Source organism: Capricornis sumatraensis, chromosome 13 (assembly GCF_032405125.1).
Source record: "Capricornis sumatraensis isolate serow.1 chromosome 13, serow.2, whole genome shotgun sequence".
NCBI lineage: Eukaryota > Metazoa > Chordata > Mammalia > Artiodactyla > Bovidae > Capricornis > Capricornis sumatraensis.
In genome coordinates this window covers 55,176,053-55,191,093 of record NC_091081.1, presented here as the reverse complement: position 1 = coordinate 55,191,093, position 15,041 = coordinate 55,176,053, and the positions used below count along the sequence as shown (strand labels likewise).

Genomic DNA, 15,041 nt, shown 5'->3' with positions numbered 1-15,041 from the left:
ACATCTACTTCTGCTTTATTGATTATGCCAAGGTTTTTGACTGTGTGGATCACAACAAACTGTGAAAAATTCTTCAAGAGGTGGGAATACCAGACCACCTGACCTGCCTCCTGAGAAATCTGTATGCTGGTCAAGAAGCAACAGTTAGAACTGGACATGGAACAACAGACTGGTTCCAAATCGGGAAGGGAGTATTGTCAAGGCTATATATTGTTACCCTGCTTATTTAACTTATATGAAGAGTACATCATGGGAAATGCTGGACTGGATGAATCACAAGCTGGAATCAGGATTGCTGGGAGAAATGTCAATAACCTCAGATATGCAGATGACACCTTCCTTATGGCAGAAAGTGAAGAAGAACTAAAGAGCCTCTTGATGAAAGTGAAAGAGGAGAGTGAAAAAGTTGACTGAAAACTCAACATTCAGAAAGTTTAGATCATGGCATCTGGTCCCATCACTTCACAGAAAATAGAAGAGGAAATAGTAGAAACAATGACAGACTAATTTTTTTGGCTCCCAAATCACTGCAGATGGTGACTGCAGCCATGAAATTAAAAGACGCTTACTCCTTGGAAGGAAAGTTATGACCAACCTAGACAGCATATTAAAAAGCAGAGACATTACTTTACCAACAAATGTATGTCTAGTCAAAGCTATGGTTTTTCCAGTAGTCATGTATGGATGTGAGAGTTGGCCTATAAAGAAACCTGAGTGCTGAAGAATTCATGCTTTTGAACTGTGGTGTCAGAAAGGACTCTTGAGAGTCCCTTAGACTGCAAGGAGATCCAACTAGTTCATCCTAAAGGAAACTGGTCCTAAATATTTACTGGAAGGACTGATGCTGCAGCTGAAACTCCAATACTTTGGCCACCTGATGCAAAGATCTGACTCATTGGAAAAGACCCTGATGCTGGGAAAGATTGAAGGCGGGAGGAGAAGGGGACAACAGAGGATGAGATGGCTGGATGGCATCACTGACTAAATGGGCATGAGTTTGTGTAAACTCTGGGAGTTAGTTGGTATTGGACAGGGAGGCCTGGCTTGCTGCAGTCCATGGGGTTACAAAGAGTCAGACACAACTGAGTGACTCAACTGAACTGAAGGATGTTTGTTCAAGAGGCAAACAGAGAAGGAAGATGAGAGACAGTAGGAGATTTAATCCAAAAGTTGTAAACACTAGCCAAATAATCCTGGACCATCTTTAGTGGCCTAGGACTGTAGAAATTTGCACAGCTGACTGTGAATGTTAATTCTTCCTGTGCTGGTTAGAAAAAGCAAAGTGAGAAGAAAATTATCTGTAACATTAGGTTTTTATATATTTATCATTTCAATATATTATTTCCAATGTATTATTACAAATGCTCAATAAAGTATCATTAAATAAGTCCACTTAAATTGTTCCTTAACATTTGCTGGTGAAAGAATTCAATTCCAAACAGGTTCAGATTGATTAAATGTTCAAAGAGTTTATTATAAGAGTAACAGAGATAAAGCATGAGTAGCGGTTTCTATGATATAGGGACACTCAAGACATTTAAGCAGCTTTAGACCTGATAAGTTTGGGCAGGTCATAAGGTGCTTTAAATCATTTAAGACGCTCTCAGAAGTGAAACAAATTTATTTGGAAGGTTACAATAAAAATTTAAGCAAGACCTTTAGTTTAATTTAGCTGAATAAAAGTAATTTTTCAGGGAAATATAGCCTGATCATTTATATGTTAGAAATGATGAATGTGGAGCTATAACAACATTTGAGAACTGCAAAAACTATTCAAGCCATTCCCATTTGATAGCATATAACCCTGCTCATCTCTATGCTATACAAACTGTTAACTCTTATTGATTAAACATTTATGGATAATAAACATATAAATTTTCTATAATCACTCTAGCTCAGGACAATAATTGTCATTTCAGCATACTCTTCCAATCTCTTCTATATAACGTGCTTTTATAGATAGTGGACACTCCAATTTATAAATGTAGCTATAGTATCAAACTTTTTTCATAAATTATTCCAGATAATCCTCTTGGTGTCCAGGGATGCTTTTAGTTGTCCTCCTACTGGTGTTTACAGGGGTATGAAATGGGTATTAGGCTAAGCATGAATACTACAGCACATTGGTGGACATGAAAAATATATATATATATATGTTCAAATGATGGATATATCTCCACAACAAATAGCAATATTTTGGATTTTGCCCGCTTTTAGTTATTTTGTTGCTACTAATTTCTGTTGGCATGAAAATTGTGAATGTTTTATATATATATATACTATATATACATATGCAAGTAGTGAATATTTTTTGTGTTTAGAGTTACAGAATTATTGAGAAATATATTTTGCAAACTTATAGAAACTGCACTGGACTTTATGAACATATGTTTAACTATTTAGCTATCTATTTATTTCCATGGGCTTCCCAGGTAGCTCAGCTGGTAAAGAATTCTCCTGCAATGCATGAGACCCCGCTTTGATTCCTGGGTTGGGAAGTTCCCCTAGAGAAGGGATAGGCTACACACTCCAGTATTCTTGGGCTTCCCTGGTGGCTCAGATAGTAAAGAAACCACCTTCAATGTGGGAGACCTGGATTCGATCCCTGGGTTAGGAAGACCCCCTGAAGGAGGGCACAGCAACCCTCTCCACTATTCTTGCCTGGAGAATTCCCATGAGAGGAGGCTGGCGGGCTACAGTTCATGGGGTTTTAAAGAGTCAGACACAACTGAGCTACTAAACACATTTATTTCCATTATTAACATATCATTGCTGGTTATAGTAAAAGAAGATTCTTAAATGGGTGATGATAAAATTAATATTGGCTTATATTTGCAAAGAAATTCATAATTTAAGAAAGCTCATAGAAGAATTCAGCCAAGGAGTGGGTAAAGCAAGAAATGGAGAAGAAAGGATTCCAGGTAAGTTCCAGTCTTAGCCCAATCCAAGGAAAGCTCTGGGGCATAAATAACATCTCAAGATTTTTTCAGCTTTGGGGGAAAGGAGCTGGACTTTTGTACTCACACACTAGTGAGTTACTGGACCACTAGAGAAAGGAGTTGGGGTAAATCTCAGGCCTTTTTGCCTCTCTTATGAGAGAGGAGACTACATAGGTTCTCAGATAGAGTATCCTCTACATACCTGATCTTCACAATGTCATTGTAAAGTAGGTACAACATGAAAAAAAAAAGAAAAGAACTATTCTGATATTATACATGACAAAAGTGGGACCCAGAAAAGTCTGTGGAGCTCAGTTATGTCCACGATTCTTTATAAAACTTTATATTGCTATCATTTATGCTACAATTGCCATGTGTTTAAAGTTAATAGCTAATATTAGTTGCTCTGTTACTTTATGAATAATAAAGCCTACTAAAACGGTGGTGATAAGTTTGAGTATCCAAGATAGTACTGACCTTATACAAAATAATGAATCCAGAAAATACAAATTACACTCTTCCTAGACAGTCTAGAATGGTTTCTTTTCCCCATTTAACCTTTATTTCTTTTCTTTTTTAAAAATTAATTTATTTTAAATGGAGGTTAATTACTTTATAATATTGCGGCGTTTTTTTCACCATATGTTGACATTAATCAGCCACAGGTATACATGTATCCCCAAGTCCCGAACCTCCCTCCTTCCTCACTCCCCATCCCATCCCTCTGGGTTGTCCCAGTGCACTGACTTTGCGTGCCCTGTTTCGTGCATCACACTTGGACTAGTGATCTATTTCACATATGGTAATATACATGTTTCAATGCTATTCTCTCAAATCATCCCATCTACACCTCCCCCAGAGTCCAAAAGTCTGTTCTTTATATCTGTGTCTTTTCTGCTGTCTCGTATATAGGGTCGTCGTTACCATCTCTCTAAATTCCATATAAATGTGTTAATATCCTGTATTGGTGTTTTTATGATTTACTTCACTGTGTATAACAGGCTCCAGTTTCATCCACCTCATTAGAACTGACTCAAATGAGTTCTTTCTAATAGCTGAGTAACATTACATTGTCTATATGTACCACAACTTTCTTATCAGTTCATCTACAGATGGACATCTAGGTTGCTTCCATGTCCTAGCTATTGTAAACAGGGCTGCGATGAACAATGGGGTACACGTGTGTCTTTCAATTCTGATTTCCTCAGTGTGTATGCCCAGCAGTGTGACTGCTGGGTCATATGGCAGTTCTATTTCCAGTTTTTTAAGGAATCTCCACACTGTTCTCCATACTGGCTGTCCTAGTTTACATTCCTACCAACAGTGTAAGAGGGTTCCCTTTTCTCCACACCCACTCTAGCATTTATTGCTTGTAGACTTTTGGACAGCAGCCACTCTGACTGGTGTGGGATGGTACCTCATTGTGGTTTTGATTTGCATTTCTCTGACAATGAGTGATGTTGAGCATCTTTTCATGTGTTTGTTAGCCAACTGTATGTCTTCTTTGGAGAAATGTCTCTTCAGTCCTTTGGCTGAGTTTTTGATTGGGTCATTAATTTTTCTGGTATTGAGCTTCATGAGCTGCTTGTATATTTTTGAGATTAATTCTTTGTCAGTTGCTTCATTTGCTATTATTTTCTCCCATTCTGAAAGCTGTCTTTTCACCTTGCTTATAGTTTTTTCACTGTGCAAAAGTTTTTAAGGGGCCTTATTAGGCCCTATTTGTTTATTTTTGCTTTTATTTCCATTACTCTGGAAGGTGGGTCATAGAGGATCTTGCTGAAATTTATGTCAGAGAGTATTCTGCCTATGTTTCCCCCTAGGAGTTTTACAGTTTCTAGTCTTACATTTAGATTTTTAATCCATTTTGAGTTTATTTTTGTGTGCAGTGTCATAAAGTGTTCTAGTTTCATTCGTTTACAGGTGGTTGACCAGTTTTCCCAGCACTACATGTTAAAGGGATTGTCTTTTCTCCATTGTATATTTTTGCCTCCTTTGTCAAAGACAAGGTGTCCATAGGTGTGTGAATTTATCTCTGGGCTTTCTATTTTGTTACATTGGCCTATATTTCTGTCTTTGTGCCAGTACCATACTGTTTGGAGGGCTGCAGCTTTGTAGTGTAGTCTGAAGTGAGGCAGGTTGATTCCTATAGTTCCATTCTTCTTTCTCAAGATTGCTTTGGTGATTTGAGTTTTTTTTGTATTTCCATAAAAATTGTGAAATTATTTGTTCTAGTTCTATGAAAAATACCATTGGTAGCTTGATAGGGATTCCACTGAATCTACAGACTGCTTTGGGTAATATGCTCATTTTCACTATATCAGTTATTCTGATCCATGAACATGGTATATTTCTCCATCAATTTGTGTCATCCTTGATTTCTTTCATCAGTGTTTTATAGTTTTCTATATATGGGTCTTTTGTTTCTTTAGGTAGATTTATTCCTCAGTATTTTATTCTTTTTGTCACAATGGTGAATGAGATTGTTTCCTTAAATTCTCTTTCTGCTTTCTCGTTGTTAGTGTATAGGAATGTATGGGACTTCTGTGTATTTATTTTATATCCTGCAAGTTTACTATATTCATTGATTAACTCTAGTAATTTTCTAGTGGTGTATTTAGGGTTTTCTATGTAGAGGATCAAGTCATCTGCAAACAGTGAGAGTTTTACTTCTTTTCCAATCTGGATTCCTTTTATTTCTTTTTCTGCTCTGATTGCTGTGTCTAAAATTTCTAAAGCTATGTTGAATAGTAGTGGTGAAAGTGGGCATCCTTTTCTTGTTCCTGACTTTAGGGGAAATGTTTTCAATTTTTTGCCATTAAGGATAATGTTTGCTGTGTGTTTATCATGTATGGCTTTTATTGTGTTGAAAAGCCTCTTGATGAAAGTGAAAGAGGAGAGTGAAAAAGTTGGCTTAAAGCTCAACATTCAGAAAACGAAGATCATGGCATCTAGTCCTATCACTTCATGGGAAATAGATGGGGAAACAGTGGAAACAGTGTCAGACTTTATTTTTTGAGGCTCCAAAATCACTGCAGATGGTGACTGCAGCCATGAAATTAAAAGACACTTACTCCTTGGAAGAAAAATTATGACTAACCTAGATAGCATATTGAAAAGCAGAGACATTACTTTGCCAACAAAGGTCCGTCTAGTCAAGGCTATGGTTTTTCCTGTGGTCATGTATGGATGTGAGTGTTGGACTGTGAAGAAAGCTGAGGGAGGAAGAATTGATGCTTTTGAACTGTGGTGTTGGAGAAGACTCTTGAGAGTCCCTTGGACTGCAAAGAGATCCAACCAGTCCATTCTGAAGGAGATCAGCCCTGGGATTTCTTTGAAAGGAATGATGCTCAAGCTGAAACTCCAGTACTTTGGCCACCTCATGCAAAGAGTTGACTAATTGGAAAAGATTCTGATGCTGGGAGGGATTGGGGGCAGGAGAAGAAGGGGACGACGGAGGATGAGATGGCTGGATGGCATCACTGACTCAATGGATGTGACTCTGACTGAACTCCGGGAGTTGGTGATGGATAGGGAGGCCTGGCGTGCTGTGATTCGTGGAGTCACAAAGAGTCGGACACGACTGAGCAACTGAACTGAACTGAACTGATGTTCCTTCTATGCTTGCTTTCTGAAGAGTTTTTTTTTTTTTTTTATCATAAATGGGGGTTGAATTTTGTCAAAGGCTTTCTATGCATCTATTGAGGTAATCATATAGGTTTTTATCTTTCAATTTGTTAATGTGGTATATACATTGATTGATTTGCAAAGAAGAATCCTTGCATCTCTGGGATTAAGCCCACTTGGTCATGATGTATGATCTTTTTAATATGCTGTTGGATTCTGTTTGCTAGAATTTTGTTGAGGATTTTTGCATCTATGTTCATCAGTGATATTGGCCTGTAGTTTTCTTTTTCTGTGGCACATTTGTCTGGTTTTGGTATTAGGGTGATGATGGCCTCATAAAATGAGTTTGGGAGTTTACCTTCCTCTGCAATTTTCAGAAAGAGTTTGAGTAGGATTGATGTTAGCTCTTCTCTAAATTTTTGGTAGAATTCAACTGTGAAGTCATCTGGTCCTGGGCTTTTGTTTGTTGGAAGGTTTTTGATTACAGTTTCAATTTCCATGCTTATGATGAGTCTGTTAAGATTTTCTATTTCTTCCTGGTTCAGTTTTGGAAGGTTATACTTTTATAAGAATTCATCCATTTCTTCCAAGTTGTCCATCTTATTGGCACATCATTGCTGATAGTAGTCTCAAGATCCTTTGTATTTCTGTGTTGTCTTCTGTGATTTCTTCATATTCATTTCCAGTTTTGTTGATCTGATTCTTCTTCCTTTTTTTCTTGATAAATCTGGTTAATGGTTTGTCTATTTTATATATCTTCTGAAAGAACCAGCTTTTAGTTTTCTTGATTCTTGCTATAGTTTCCTTTGTTTCTTTTTCATATATTTCTGCTGTGATTTTTTAGATTTCTTTCCTTTTACTAACCCTGGGTTTCTTCATTTCTCCTTTTTCTAGTTGCTTTAGGTGTAAAGTTAGGTTATTTATTTGATTTTCCCCTTGCTTATTGAGGTAAGCTTGTATTGCTATGAACCTTCCTCTTAGCACTGCTTTTACTGAATTCCATAGGTTTGGGGTTGTCATGTTTTCATTTTCATTCGTTTCTATGCATATTTTGATTTCTTTTGGTGATCTGTGAGTTATTGAGAAGTGTGTTGTTTAGCCTCCATCTGTTTGTATTTTTAATAGTATTTTTTCCTGTAGTTGACATCTAATCTTACTGCATTGTAATCAGAAATGATACTTGAAATGATTTCAATTTTTTTGAATTTACCAAGGCCAGATTTATGTCCCAGGATGTGATTTATCCTGGAGAGTGTTCTGTGTGCATTGAGAAAAAGGTGAAATTCTTTGTTTTCAGATGAAATGTCCTATAGATATAAATTATGGCTAACTGATATCATTTAAAGCTTGTGTTTCCTTACTAATTTTCTGTTTGGTTGATCTATCCATAGGTGTGAGCGGGGTATTAAAGTTTGCCACCATAATTGTGTTACTGTTAATTTCCCCTTTCACATTTGTTAACATTTGCCTTACGTATTGACTCCTATGTTGGGTGCATATATATTTATAATTTTTATGTCTTCTTCTTGGATCGATTCTTTGATCATTATGTAGAGTCCTTTGTCTCTTTTCACGGCCTTTATTTCAAAGTCTATTTTATCTGAAATGAGTATTTCTACTCCTGCTTTCTTTTGGTCTCTATTTGCATGAAACATCAATTTTCAGCCCTTCACTTTCAGTCTGTATGTGTCCCTTGGTTTGACGTGGTCTATTGTATAGGGGTCTTGTTTTTGTATCCATTAAGCCAGTCTTTGTCTTTTGGTTGGGGCATTCAACCCATTTACATTTAAGGTAATTATTGGTAAGTATGATTCCATTGCCATTTACTTTGTTGTTTTGGGTTCGAGTTTATAAATCTTTTCTGTGCTTCCTGTCTAGAGAAGATCCTTTAGCATGTGTTGAAGAGCTGGTTTGGTGATGCTGAATTCTCTCAGCTTTTGCTTGTCTATAAAGCTTTTGATTTCTCCTTCATATCTGAATGAGATCCTTACTAAGTACAGTAATCTGGGTTGTAGGTTTTTCTCTTTTATTACTTAAAGTATGTCCTGCCATTCCCTTCTGGCCTGAAGACTTTCCTTTGAAAGATCAGCTGTTATCCTTATGGGGATCCCCTTGTGTATAATTTGTTGCTTTTCCCATGCTGCTTTTAATATTTGCTCTTTGTGGTTGATATTTGTTAGTCTGATTAAGATGTGTCTTGGAGTGTTTTGCCTTGGGTTTATCTTGTTTGGGACTCTCTGGTTTCTTGGACTTGCCTGGTTATTTCCTGCCCCATTTTAGGGAAGGTTTCAACTATTATCTCCTCAAGTATTTTCTCATGCTCTTTCTTTTTGTCTTCTTCTGGGACACCTATGATTCATTTGTTGGGGTGTTTAACATTGACCCAGAGGTCTCTGAGGTTGTTTTCACTTCTTTTAATGTTTTTTTCTTTTTTTTGTCTCTGCTTCATTTATTTCCATCTTTCTGTCTTTCACCTCACTTATCCTTTTTTCTGCCTCATTTATTCTACTGTTGGTTCCCTCCAGAGTGCTTCTGGTATCAGTTATTATATTATTCATTATTGATTGACTCTTCTTTATTTCTTCTAGGTCCTTGCTAAACATTTCTTGCATCTTCTCAATCCTTGTCTCTAGTCTATTTATCTGTAACTCCATTTTGTTTTCAATATTTTCGATCATCTGTACTTTCATTATTCTGAATTCTTTTTCAGGAAGACTCTTTATATCCCCTTCTTTTGTTTGGTTTGGTGGGCATTTATCATAGTCCTTTACCTGCTGAATATTTCTCTGCCTTTTCATTTTGTTCAGATTGCTGTGTTTGGGGTGCCCTTTTGTAGCCTGGAAGTTTGTGGTTCCTCTTTATTGTAGAACCTGATCCCTGTGGGTGGGTTTGGACTAGGGGCTTGTCAAGGTTTTCTGGTCAGGGGATCTTAAGTCTTTGTTCTGGTGGGTGGAACCCTTCTCTCTGGAGTGCAATGAAGTGTCCAGTAGTGAGTTGGGTGTCTATGGGTTTGGCATGGCTTTGGGAAGCTTGTCTTTTAATGCTCAGGGCTGTGTTCCTGCTTTGCTGGAGAATTATTGTCATTATGTCTTGTCCTGGGACTTGTTGGATCTTGGGTGGAGCTCGGTTTCAGTGTAGGTATCGAGATTTTTGGGTGAGCTCTTTTCTATTAATTTTCCCTGGAATCAGGAGTTCTTTGATACAGAACTGTGTTTCTTAACTTGCCATTTGTATTACAGTTCAGTTCAGTTCAGTTCAGTCACTCAGTTGTGTCTGACTCTTTGCAATCCCATGAATCGCAGCACGCCAGGCCTTCCTGTCCATCACCAACTCCCAGAGTTCACTCAGACTCATGTCCATCGAGTCCATGATGCCATCCAGCCATCTCATCCTCTGTCGTCCCCTTCTCCTCCTGCTCCCTATCCCTCCCAGCATCAGAGTCTTTTCCAATGAGTCAACTCTTCGCATGAGGTGGCCCAAGTACTGGAGTTTCAGCTTTAGCATCATTCCTTCCAAAGAAATCCCAGGGTTGATCTCTTTTAGGATGCACTGGTTGGATCTCCTTGCAGTCCAAGGGACTCTCAAGAGTCTTCTCCAACACCACAGTTCAAAAGCATCAATTCTTCGGCACTCAGCCTTCTTCACAGTCCAACTCTCACATCTATACATGACCACAGGAAAAACCATAGCCTTGACTAGACGGACCTTAGTCAGCAAAGTAATGTCTGTGCTTTTGAATTTCTTCCAAGGTGTAAGCGTCTTATAATTTCATGGGTGCAGTCACCATCTGCAGTGATTTTGGAGCCCCCCAAAATAAAGTCTGACACTGTTTCCACTGTTTCCCCATCTATTTCCATGAAGTGATGGGATCAGATGCCATGATCTTCATTTTCTGAATGTTGAGCTTTAAGCCAACTTTTTCACTCTCCACTTTCACTTTCATCAAGAGGCTTTTTAGTTCCTCTTCACTTTCTTCCATAAGGGTGGTGTCATCTGCATATCTGAGGTTATTGATATTTCTCTTAGCATTCCATTTAGTAATTACAGTTCAGTTCAGTTCCGTCACTCAGTCATGGCCAACTCTTTCCCATGGATTGCAGCATGCCAGGCCTCCCTGTCCATCACTGACTCCTGGAATTTACTCAGATTCATGTCCACTGAGTCAGTGATGCCATCCAGCCATCTCATCCTCTATTGTCCCCTTCTCCTCCTGCCTTCAATCTTTCCCAGCATTGGGGTCTTTTCCAATGAGTCAGATCTTTGCATCAGGTGGCCGAAGTATTGGAGTTTCGGCTTCAACATCAGTCCTTCCAATGAACACTCAGGACTGATCTCCTTTAGGATTGACTGATTGAATCTCCTTGCAGTCCAGTTCAGTTCAGTTCAGTCACTCAGTCATGTCTGACTCTTTGCGACCCCATGAATCGCAGCATGCCAGGCCTCCCTATCCATCACCAACTCCCGGAGTTCACTCAGACTCATGACCATTGAGTCAGTGATGCCATCCAGCCATCTCATCCTCTGTCGTCCCCTTCTCCTCCTGCCCCCAATCCCTCCCAGCATCAGAGTCTTTGCCAATGAGTCAACTCTTCACATAAGGTGGCCAAAGTACTGGAGTTTCAGCTTTAGCATCATTCCTGCAAAGAAATCCCAGGGCTGATCTCCTTCAGAATGGACTGGTTGGATCTCTTTGCAGTCCAAGGGACTCTCAAGAGTCTTCTCCAACACCACAGTTCAAAAGCATCAATATTGCAGTGCTCAGCTTTCTTCACATTCCTACCCTCACATCCATACATGACCACAGGAAAAACCATAGCCTTGACTAGATGGACCTTAGTCGGCAAAGTAATGGCTCTGCTTTTGAATATGCTATCTAGGTTAGTCATAACTTTTCTTCCAAGGAGTAAGCGTGTTTTAATTTCATGTCTGCAGTCACCATCTGCAGTGAAAAGGACTCCCAAAGGTCTACTCCAACAACACAGTTCAAAAGAATTAATTCTTTGGTGCTCAGTTTTGTTTATAGTCCAACTCTCACATCCATACATGACTACTGGAAAAACCACAGCTTTGACTAGATGGACCTTTGTTAGCAAAATAATGTCTCTGCTTTTTAATATGCTGTCTAGGTTGATCATAACTTTTCTTCCAAGGAGTAAGCATCTTTTAATTTCATGGCTGCAATCATCATCCGGAGTGATTTGGAGCCAAAAAATATAAAGTCTGCCAGTGTTTCCACTGTTTCCCTATCTATTTTACATGAAGTGATGGGATCAGCGCCTATGATCTTTGTTTTCCTAATGTTGTGCTTTAAGCAAAGTTTTCCACTCTCCTCTTTCACTTTCATCAAGAGGCTCTTTAGTTCTTCTTCACTTTCTGCCATAAGTAGGTGTCATCTGCATATCTGAGGTTATTGATATTTCTCCCAGCAATCTTGATTCCAGCTTGTGTTTCTTCCAGCCCAGCGTTTCTCATGATGTACTCTGTGTATAAGTTAAATAAGCAGGGTGACAATATACAGCCTTGACGTACTCCTTTTCCTATTTGGAACCAGTCTGTTTTTTCATGTCCAGTTCTAACTGTTGCTTCCTGACCTGCATATAGATTTCTCAAGAGGCAGGTTAGGTGGTCTGGCATTCCCATCTCTTTCAGAATTTTCCACAGTTTGTTGTGATCCACACAGTCAAAGGCTTTGGCATAGTCAATAAAGCAGAAATAGATGTTTTTCAGGAACTCTCTTGTGTTTTCAACGATCCAGTGGATGTTGGCAATTTAATCTCTTGTTCCTCTGCCTTTTCTAAAATCAGCTTGGACATCTGGAAGTTCACAGTTCATGTTTTGTTGAAGCCTGGCTTGGATAATTTTGAATATTACTTTGCTAGTGTGTGAGATGAGTTTAATAGTGCGATAAAATGAGCATTCTTTGGCATTGCCTTTCTTTGCGATTGGAATGAAAACTGACTTTTTCCAGTCTTGTTGCCACTGCTTAGTTTTCCAAATTTGCTGGCATATTGAATGCAGCACTTTCACAGCATCAATCTTTAGGATTTGAAATAGCTCAACTGATAACTAAATACATGCATTATTAGAATTTGTAAAAAATATGGTGAGAGGAAGCCTTTAAATAATATTTTTTGTATGTATGTTGAAAAGGAGAACCAATTAACACTTTAATATTTGGACTGTGCTAATTAAGAATGCTTGATACAATTTATATTCTGAATTATGTATATACTGGCTGATGTAGTGCCAGAGTTCTCAGAATAGAAACGTGCATGCAGTAAGTGCCCACCAATATTTCCCAATGAACTAAAATTAGAATTATGTATCACCAGCCTTTTGTTATCATTAACTACACATAACATTTTGAAATTGATTTATTTGTTCTTGTCAAATGCTCTTTTTCTCCCTTCCAATCTATATTATGGTGTGTATGTATATATATATATATATATGTGCTAAAATATAAACTTTCTTTGGATAAACTCTAAAGATAGAAAACTACTTTTGAAAGCTTATAAACTATGAGAGAACATGAAAAATGACATTATAAAAATAATGAATACTTTTCTACTATGATCCTTTGTTATATGATCTCTATGCATCATTGCTCTCTATGTCTCATAACTGTTCATACCTTTCGCAGTACTTTCCTTCATATCCCCGTGGGCAAGCTGTGCAGCGGTAACCATCCAGGCCTTCCATGATACAAGATGGGCTGAAACTGAATCAGAAAAAAAATAAAGATTGAAAAAATCATTTGACTTATTTATTTTTATAAATTTAAGCAATTCTATCTAATATCTAGATGATTGGAACTGTTTTTTGATGGTTACAAATGTCATATTTGTAACTATAAGTTCTTGTCCAAGGGTAATGGGCTTCCCTGGTGCCTCTGTGGTAACGATTCTGCCTGCAAAAAGATGCGAGTTTGATCCCTGGGTCAGAAAGATCCTCTAGAGAAGGAAATGGGAATTCAACTCTAGTATTCTTGTCTGGAAAAATCCCTTGAACAGAGGGGCTTGGCAGGCTATAGTCAATGGGGTTGCAATGAGTCAGGCATGACTTAATGATTGAACAACATTCAAGGGTAGGATATCACAACTAAATATTACTAATAATAGTTAACAAATAAAGATGGTTGTTTCTTGATGAATTAACAATGCATGAGGCTGACCATGTTAAAACTGTGACGTTTTAATAATTATATGACAGTCATGAAAATATCAGACATCCAGAAAAAGGGTGCTATTTTTCATGAATTAAAATAAAAACATGATGAGAATTCCTGCATATTTGTCAGATAGTAGAATAAGTATTATTGAATATCTTTCAGGTTAAAAAAAATGGGGACACAAAAGCAATTTAATTTTTTTTATAACTTATCTCAAATTGCCATTGGCATTTCAATGCATTAAGTGTGAATAGATGTTTCACTTAAAATAAAGACTGTCTTTTGTAATTTACATATGGATTTCAAACTACATTTTACTTTAAATACAAAATAATGTGATCTAGTATAAGGAAATAAGACAGGAAATCTTTCTGCATGAAAATTAGTAAGATTTTCTAACAATTTCTAACAATTTCCGGTTTCCCTATTTCTGTTGATGACTACCACTGGAGCTCAATTTGGCTACAGAGCCCTGGCTTCAACTCCTGCCTTGCCTAAACCTGTCATATCTAATTAGTTATCAGTTCTATAGCGTCACATTCAACAATCTATCTTGTGTTTTCCTCATATCCACCCCTTTGTCTCTATTTTTGTTGCTATTACCTTTTTTAGGTTCTAATTATCTTTTGCCTAAGCTAGTGCAATAGCTTTTTAATTAGTCTCTTTGCTTTTCTTATTTTCCTGTTTCAGTTCATTATACTCAATTCCATCATAACAGTCTTCCTAAACTGTGGCTCTGATCACATTAATCTTTTATTTTAAATAAAAATTTGCAGTGTTTCCTCATTATATAGAAAATTAAATAGCAATTTCTTAGACCAGTATTCAAGGATTTCTACAGTATGGCCTCCATTCTCTTATTCATTCATCTGTAATTATAAAATTCCATTTGAACCCATGCTCCAAACTCTTACTGGTTCTTAAACATGATTTGTGTTTCCTGCTTCTAAGCTTTTATTCTGTAAATTTTCTACTATCTCTGCCAGTAAAAACTCTTCAATCTGTTGTAAATTTAATAATTTAAATAATTTTAAAATTTATTATGCGTGCTCAGTTGTAACTTTTTGTGACCTCATGAACTGTAGCCTGCCAGGCTCTTCTGTCCATGGGATTCTCCAGGCAAGAATACTGGAGTGGGTTGCCATTTCCTCCTCCAGGGAATCTTCCCTTTCCAGGGATAGAACCTGTATGTCCTGTGGCTCCTTCATTGGCAGGTGGATTCTTTATCACTGAGCCACCTAGGAAGCCAAAAATTTATTATTAATATTATTAATTTTTAATGTGGTACTTTGTGCCTTCAAATT

At 37.6% G+C, this 15,041-nt stretch overlaps 1 protein-coding gene across 1 annotated transcript in view; it reads right to left on the bottom strand.

Moving 5' to 3' along the window:
• LAMA2 (laminin subunit alpha 2) overlaps positions 1 to 15,041 on the bottom strand; it is a 674,179-nt gene that overhangs the window by 187,858 nt on the left and 471,280 nt on the right. Inside the window, exon 31 of the mRNA XM_068984950.1 lies at positions 13,201 to 13,287. Coding sequence (XP_068841051.1) covers positions 13,201 to 13,287 — 87 coding nt within the window. The remainder of the gene's footprint in view (positions 1 to 13,200; positions 13,288 to 15,041) is intronic.